This window comes from Cyclopterus lumpus, chromosome 5 (assembly GCF_009769545.1).
Source record: "Cyclopterus lumpus isolate fCycLum1 chromosome 5, fCycLum1.pri, whole genome shotgun sequence".
NCBI classification, from domain to species: domain Eukaryota; kingdom Metazoa; phylum Chordata; class Actinopteri; order Perciformes; family Cyclopteridae; genus Cyclopterus; species Cyclopterus lumpus.
The window spans coordinates 14,916,274-14,924,927 of NC_046970.1; the positions used below are offsets into that span (position 1 = coordinate 14,916,274).

Genomic DNA, 8,654 nt, shown 5'->3' on the forward strand with positions numbered 1-8,654 from the left:
AAGACTGCTGTTGCAATTTTCAATGTATGTCACAACACTGTTGTATATTAAAGAGTGAAGAGGGTTATCATATTGTAGCCCAACTCCCCATTCCACAATTCTGCAGTGTTCAATGGGAACAAAGAGAAACACTGAATAATATTTGAAAGAATGTTTCTTCACCTAAAATATTCAGCCTATTAATATGAATGACTAATAGCTGCATTTAAATGCCAAATAACTTTTGCATGTGTTTATTATTTATGTGTGTACATTATTTTGTAAAATACTCAAATACCTTTATTTGTGGGAAACGCTAATAACGAGCCATTGCACGAGCCAGTGCACTGGTATCAATGGTTCATTTTATTGGCTCAAAGTAATTATTGTCCATAAAAGCAAACAGTATTTTCATTGTATTGCTTTTGCAAGTAGTTCCCTATCTAATCTCTAAAGTGCCTTTGAGTAAAGGCACTCAACAGGCTACTGTGTGTATGTTTATGTATTTATGTCTGACAGAACAGCACTGTCTTCTCTGTCATACAGACACCCCACATCATGCTGCAGTGTGGCGGAAATCATGTCCGTGCTTTACTTCCACACCATGAAGTATCGCCCTGAAGACCCGAGGAACTTCAACAGCGATCGCTTCGTCCTGTCCAAGGTGAGAGTTGGTTGTTTAATAGTCCCACGGAATTAGAACTTTCCCTTGAACTACTGCAGTGTATTATGACAAAGATAATGTTGATTTGTGATTGTTTTTTCTTCCACAGGGTCACGCTGCTCCGGCCCTGTACTCCATGTGGGTGGAAACAGGCTTCCTGAAGGAGAGCGAGCTTCTCAGTTTGTGCCAGGTTGACTGTGCCCTGGAGGGCCACCCCACCCCTGTAAACTGGAACATACTGTACCACACCTTGTGAATCAGCTCAGGCAGCACAAACTCTTTAACACCACATTGATGTGGATGTGTGTGTGTCTGTGTGTCTGTGTGTCTGTGTGTGTGTGTGTGTGTGTGTGTGTGTGTTTATTTCAGAAGCAGCAAATTGTGGACGTAGCCACTGGCTCCTTGGGGCAGGGTCTTGGTGTGGCCTGTGGAATGGCTTACACCGGGAAATACTTTGACAAGTCCAGGTAATCTTTTATATGTGGACACATACATATTTTTCTGCTTTATTTGCATTTTAGATTTCTTGCATGCATTTAAAAATCTCTTGCCATTTATAAACACACACTGACTCAACAATGTGGTGTGTCGATGTACACGTTTCTTTTAGGGTTATCTTAATTTAAATTTTAGGTCCCCATTATACTTCTCTCGAGTGTTAAGTGATTGGGATTTTCCAGATTCTGTGGGTGTGTTCTGCGGCTACATGCTCTGCTCTCACGATTATTCTGCTCTAATAATCACAGGCCCAGCAGTCATATCTCACTTATTTTTACCATCCAGCTGATTTAATTTTACATTCAAATTCAGGCCTTTTGCTTTCAACCATACAAGTCTATTGCTCTAATTTGGTTTCAATGATGATTCCATTTTCCTAGTATTAGTTCCTTTGTTCTGGTGGACTAATATTTGACCCATATGAAGTATATTTCAACATTAATAATAAAAGCCAGAAAAAAACACTTATTCTTGTTAATAAATAAGAGGATGATTTGTCCCATTTAAGACTGTGGGATTTGGAAGACAGGTTTTCAGAGGCAGGTGTGAGGCATCTTGGTAAGGTGACCTTTAGGTGAGTCTCTTTTATCAAGTCACAGCTGGTTACCATCCCAACTGTCAGATAATGGAAAGAGAATCAGTCTGACTGGAATAGTGTCAAAGAAAATGTTTGTGAGATTTGCACCCCACCCTCATCTGGCCGTATACCACGCATATATATATACACAAACACAGAGACACACACTAATCGCATAATCTCACCCTGTTCTCTGACTCAGTTATCGTGTGTACTGCCTGCTGGGGGATGGTGAGATGTCAGAGGGTGCCGTCTGGGAGGCCATGTCATTTGCCTCTTACTACCAGCTTGACAACCTCGTGGCCATCATGGACATCAACCGTCTGGGCCAAAGTGACCCTGCACCACTGCAGCATCATGTAGAGAAATATCAAAAACGCTGTGAAGCTTTCGGGTAATAATGCATAACACTGACATTCCATGTGGCAGTAGAGGCTGATAGTGTCAATGTACTCTATATACTGTTTTGGAACACTATATAGAAGGTGGTGGTAATACAAGTAGCATTTTATGATTTATATCAATAACTATTCCATTTAGTTAATACTGTCCTGGTGTGTGTCCATGCCATCTAGATGTATCAATTATACTGTACCAAATGTGTCTAAATGTGTGTGTGTGTGTGTGTGTGTTTGTTTGTTCGTGTGTGTGTGTGTGTGTGTGTAGTTGGCAAGCCATCATTGTGGATGGACACAGTGTGGAGGAGCTTTGCAAGGCTCTGAGCCAACCACGTCATCAGCCCACCGCCATCATTGCTAAAACCATCAAGGGCAAAGGCATTCCAGGTAACTGTCTGTCACTGTCCACTCCTCATCTGCAAACGCATTGCTCTCACTCCAGAGCACATTACGTGACAATCCCATGTGTGTAACCCTTTCACAATGTTTAAATCTATACCAATGTGATGCCGTGTGGTTTCAGCTGCAGAGGATAAGCTGGGGTGGCATGCCAAACCTCTGCCCAAAGACATGGCGGAGATGGTTATGAAGGATCTGCAGAGCCGCATCATGAACAGCAGCAAGCACTTGTACCCTCCTGCTCCCACTGAGGACTCCCCACCGGTCAGCCTGAGGAACATCAGGATGCCGAGCGCACCCAGCTACAAGGCTGGGGAAAAGGTTTGTCACCCGCACACAAGAACAGTATGTTCACACAATGTCTACAGAAACCACAGAGGCAAATAATTAAATGTTTGAACCAACAACCTTTGTTAATTATTGATTTGTTTGGCCTCTTTGTCTTTATAGATTGCCACACGAAAGGCATATGGGATGGCGTTGGCCAAATTAGGCCGCTACAATGAACGCGTTGTGGCCCTGGATGGAGACACTAACAACCTCACCTACTCAGAGATCTTTAAGAATGAGCATCCCAACCGCTTTGTGGAGTGCTACATCGCTCAGCAGAACATGGTACGATCCCTCATGAATCTACAGAATTAAGCTGATTTAACAAAGATATTTTAAGACATATATTTAGCTATTTTTTGTCTATCGCGCTCTTATTTTATTTAAAGCTTATTAAAAACCACAAATAAAAACTCCTCTCTCTCTCTCTTTAATGTGGGGATTATGCTGGCTGAGTAAATTGCTCGTTCTCAGCTCTGATTGGATATGAGTACAAACTTACATCTCACAGCTGTCAGTCTGATGATTATAACTTGTCTATCCATAATGTTAGTATTTTTACCTTGGTATAGCCATTGTGGCTGCTGCTGACAGCCCCCTGTTCTTCTGCCTCCGTCAATATTTTATTGGAGTTTAGATTAATAATTTGGAGCGAGGCGATCAGACATTAATTCCTTTTGCTGTTTGCTCCAGCAGCAGCCAACCCCAATGTAGGTCAGGCATGTGTATGATGATAAGCAGTCATGACAAGTGTAGTCAGAAGTAAAATATTAATCAGTGCAGAGGGTGGGACCATCTGGCTGAATGCATGAGAAAAGTCAAACGTTGAATAGTGAAAGGTCTGGGCTTGATAGAAATAAGATAAATAATAATGACATCGTAATTATAAAGAGATTATATTAGTATATATTGTACTTGTGACACTATACAATTAAACACAGATACGTGTGCTGTTATTATATACATTAATTAGGTTCTTAGGTTTAGATGAAACATCTGATAGTTCAAATTCAGGCTTTATAGAATGAGTTTGCTTTCTTTGACTGCATCTATAAGAATCGATCTAACATCACCTTTGCCCTTTCATGGATGCTTAGTTGTTGCTTTTGCAGAAGCAAGAGAAGAAGGGTTGGGGGGTTGGGGAGAGTTTTAGAGACAGGACAAAGGAAATTATTTGGATGAGGAGGTATGCCACTGATTCCACACAGATGGTACAATAAGGTCTGTAGCTTTGAAGAAAACTTTTCTCATCGACTTTCGACTTAACGTGGTCTTTGGTTCAAAGACACTTTAAAATATGGTTTGTGCCGCAGATATTTGGACCTCTCTGTGATGTTTTTGGGATCAAGCATGCGTGACCATGGAAAAGGTTATATCTCTTATGCTGATATATAGGTACTAAGAAAAAAAATGTGTTCCTTTACCAGGTCAGTGTTGCAATGGGATGTGCTGCCCGTGAGAGGAACGTTGTGTTTGCTAGCACTCTTGCTTCCTTTTTCACTCGCGCCTATGACCAGCTCCGCATGGCAGCCATCTCAGAGAGCAACATCAACCTGTGTGGCTCACACTGCGGCCTGTCCACCGGTTAGTAACTTGCTGCTGAGGAGCCAGGCACACCACGATCCTTCTCACACACCTTTTTTCCCCTTACACTGAAGCCAGACATTTCAAAACACCCATATTTTTGGACCGTATTCACGGTATCCCCGAAAGGTGATACATGTTTAGATGAATGATCTCTGTGTGTTTGTGAGTGTGCAGTTGTCTCAATCCTTTCTCACTTTCCCTCTAATCCTATGTTTTCCTTGCTGTATTTACCCCCTTTGCCCTTACAGCTAGTATTCAATCCTCCCCCTTTCTCCCTTCCTGTCTGCCCTGGAAGCTGCCAACAGGGAACCAGGTGTCCCTCTGTTAGTGCAGGTATTCTGCATGTAAAGTCTGGCTTTATGTCTGTGGATCTGCATGCATCAGCTCACCTGACCTGTCAATAGATTTGGGGATTTTATGAATGTTGGACGTATGAAATCAACTAAAAGTATGTCTTACAGGAGAGGAAGGTCCCTCTATGATGGGTCTAGAGGACGTGGCTATGTTCAGAGCCCTTCCCACTGCGACCATTTTCTCTCCTTGTGACGGTGTGTCTACAGAGAAGGCTGTGGAACTGGCTGCTTCCACAAAGGTATTATATTTATTATTTATTGGAAAACAGACTATTCACTGTCAAAATGTCCCAGTGGTGATTGTCACGTTTCCCTTCAAAAAAAGGGTGTTTGCTACATCCGAACCAGCCGCCAAGACTGCTCCATCATCTATAACAGCAATGAGGATTTCCATGTTGGACAAGCTAAGGTAAGACAGTCTTTGTGCTCACATAGCTGTTAAGGTAATGTGAGGAAAATAAGAAAATATTGCTACAAAATGAGACCACCAAGCATTGTCAGCACTGTAACCTGAAACAGAAGATGACACCTTTTTCTTTGTCAGGTGGTGTTTCAGAGCAAAGATGACCAGGTGACGGTGGTGGCAGCTGGAGTGACTTTGCATGAGGCAATGGCTGCAGCTGAACACTTAAAGAAAGGTACTGTACATTAAATACTCCTTTTGAAAACAAAAGGAAAAGATATATACCAATTCATATCTGAGATATCTAACAGACATATAATGATACAATATAATATTTTTAATCAAATAACGTTTGCCATATTTAAAGATGATTCACTTATCAGAAGTAGCAAAAGTAGTAAATTACATTTTAAATTAGCTGAAATACAATTTTAAAAGCTGGATCTTATAATGTTATCAGCTGTACAAAATATTTCCTTGCATGCATTTTGGCCCTTTTTTGGCAACAGTGCTGGCTTGAGGTTGAAACAAATCTAAATCTTTAGAAGCTACATTTGTGATTTTAACTTTGTCACTGTGATATTTCATACAATACATGCATTGAGTTGATATTAATCACTAGTTACTGCTTAGAACCACTATGAATTGCACGTCTTAGTTACAGCAAATCCATTAACATTATTAAGCTATGTATCATATCCCTCAACTGAATGAACTGAATTTTCAGAGAGGATCTCTGTCAGGGTCATCGACCCCTTCACAATCAAACCACTGGATGTCAAAACTATCATCGACCACACGCGTGCCACCAGGGGACGAATCCTCACTGTGGAAGACCACTACTATGAAGGTAGGTTTCCATGAAACTGTTCAGCTTCTGCATATTGTATGACCACCACCAGCCTAACAGCATCAGGCCTGTCAGCATAATGTAGCAGGGGCCCTGTCATTGGCCCGTATCCTCGGGTGTGTAGTGGTGGCATGTTTTCATTGGTTCAGCGACTGAGACGCAATGTGGTGACATTTGCTTATTGGCTGAGAGGAGGCTTACTGACTGTTGCGTGCCCTCATTGCAGGCAAGGTATTGGTATTGTGGGGCATTTTGTAAGTGCGAGAGCAAGAGAGGCAGAGTGCTGTCAGATTTCCTTAACTGAGCATGTGCCCATGGGGCTCTGTGTGACCTAGATAACACAGACAGCCATGCCCTATGCCTGTTGAGAGAAAGGGGATGGGTGATGGAACGGATTTGACCAGACAAAGGATTTTTGGCATCGGTCCAGATAGGACATCTGGACCAGATAGTGTAATTGTGATGGAGGACATGTTTAGATTTAGCTTGTTTGTAATATGTTCTGGTCCTCTCTATTTACTTTATATGTGATGACATCATGCTTAGTATCACAGCGTAATTTGGGCTGTCAATTAAAATCAACAGCCTTTGAGGCAATTGTGTGTGTCCCATCCTTCAATGAGGATTTGTCTTCCCTCTACACGTCGCTCATGTGATTAATTGTTGTTCCACAGGTGGCCTCGGGGAAGCTGTGTCCTCAGCAATGGTCAATGAGTCTGGCTTCAATTTGCATCGTCTGGCTGTGTCCCATGTCCCCCGCAGTGGCAAACCACAAGAGCTGCTCAAGATCTATGGCATCGACCGTGATTCCATCACCCAGGCCGTCCGCAAGATGATCAGCAGCTCTACCAACGCCAAGTAACTTTATTGCTGCCCCACCCACCTATCTGATTGCACCCCTGCAGATAAAGATAAACAATGTTTTTGATTCACCTGACACCCAGCTCTTTAAATTCCTACACTGTGAATGCCCCTGAGTGTGTACTGAAGTAATGTGATGTTGTGCTGTACACTTTGAAGTAGTTCCACATTTTCCTTTCTTTCATCCATCCATCCCGTCACAAACAAGAACGGAGACAAACAAATGTCCTCACTCCTAAACTAATTGTCATAAACCCAGTTCAGTTATCAAAATGTGACCATAACTGACTTGGTTGTTGGTGGATGTTCACTAAATAAAACAATACATTATTACATGTTCAACATGAGTACTGTGTGATGCTCTAATGTGTTTTTGTATGCTCTTTGATTAATTCAACTGGAAATGTTTTTTATATTGTTCTGATGTAGCTCTTGGGTGGGGCTTAGTTTTAGTTTATGATGACAAGTGTCAGAAATAAACTAACCGAGTTGTTGTTTGTAGAAAGTAGAGGAGATAAAAAAAATCAAACAAATGTATGTAGGTCATAAGCAGCAGTCACTCCAAACATCAGATCACATCTTCAGATCAGTTAAACACTGTGGTTTAAAAAGTTGTATCATTTCTATTCAGCACTGTATTTTTTGTTATTGATTTTGATGTTACCATCAACCTACACACCTCAATGTTCATTTGTACTAGCTGTACAACTGGACCATACCAGCAATGTGATGATGCATTATGTCGTCAGTGACTTCATCTTTTTTAATACAAGGTGGAGAGCCAAAGGCCCTTCAAGTGCTGATGGAGAATCTGTCTGTGGCTGATGCTAAAGTTAACCCATGAACAAACACTTTCTTTGTTACTTGAAATTTTGTATGTTCCTTACTTTCATGTAATAAAAACCCTCTGCATTTGACTTTGAGCGATTACAATAGTTTGTTCTTTTTACCTAGAAGTCTATTTGTGTAGAGTGTGTAGTTCAATTAATATACATACACAGGAATCTGTTTTTAAAGTTGTAATTAAAACATTGCCTAAGTAAATAATGCAAAACCATGATTCATGACAACATACATTAGTATACAATTCTTACATATCTGTAACACACAGATATAAATTTGACGGTTGTAAACTCCTTCTACCACCAGGGGTGCTGTCTCTTTCTCAGGTTCCTGTCCAAAAGATCATACAAATACCATCATTTCAAAGAAATGTTCAGACATAGAATTCAACCTGTGTTGAAGCTACAAAGGCTGTCAAGCTATCGGAAAAATGTGCAAAATTTGAATCATCTTTTTAGTCAGCCTACCTACCTTAGATAGCTGTATTTCCGTTCTGCTCCTCTAACAGCAAACATTATGATTCCACATCCATAAGACAGTGTGTAGACTGAAATAAAGCACAGCATGTAACCACAGAAGTCCAATTTTCCAAAAGCATTTGCATACCTGCTGTAAAGGACTTTACCATGATATGAGTTGAGGTTCAGGATGGCAACAAAAAGTGCAAAACAAAATCCCCAGTAAACATCTAAAGAGAGTAAGAAGATAATGTTAGTTTTAATAAAGAACAGGTAGTGTTCCATTTTTACATTTCAAGGTCATTGTTTCATCATATAGTATATAAAGATGGTAGTTGCCATCGATAGTTTTACTCTTTCCAGTGGGTAAATATTGATAATTGAATTTTAAGAAATGACTCTAACATTATCAATCAGTTGCAAATCATGTATGAGCTATTATATAAACAAATGT

General features: G+C 40.8%; 1 protein-coding gene across 1 annotated transcript; it reads left to right on the plus strand.

Moving 5' to 3' along the window:
- The first annotated feature begins 937 nt into the window (after positions 1-937).
- LOC117730855 (transketolase-like) lies at positions 938-7,815 on the plus strand. The gene is made up of 11 exons (XM_034532864.1): positions 938-1,110; positions 1,921-2,112; positions 2,385-2,503; positions 2,640-2,836; positions 2,966-3,130; positions 4,273-4,429; positions 4,894-5,024; positions 5,111-5,194; positions 5,330-5,423; positions 5,916-6,038; positions 6,713-7,815. The coding sequence occupies exons 1-11, from the start codon at positions 938-940 to the stop codon at positions 6,898-6,900; spliced, it is 1,623 nt and encodes a 540-aa protein (XP_034388755.1). The 3' UTR covers positions 6,901-7,815.
- The last annotated feature ends 839 nt before the right edge of the window (positions 7,816-8,654 follow it).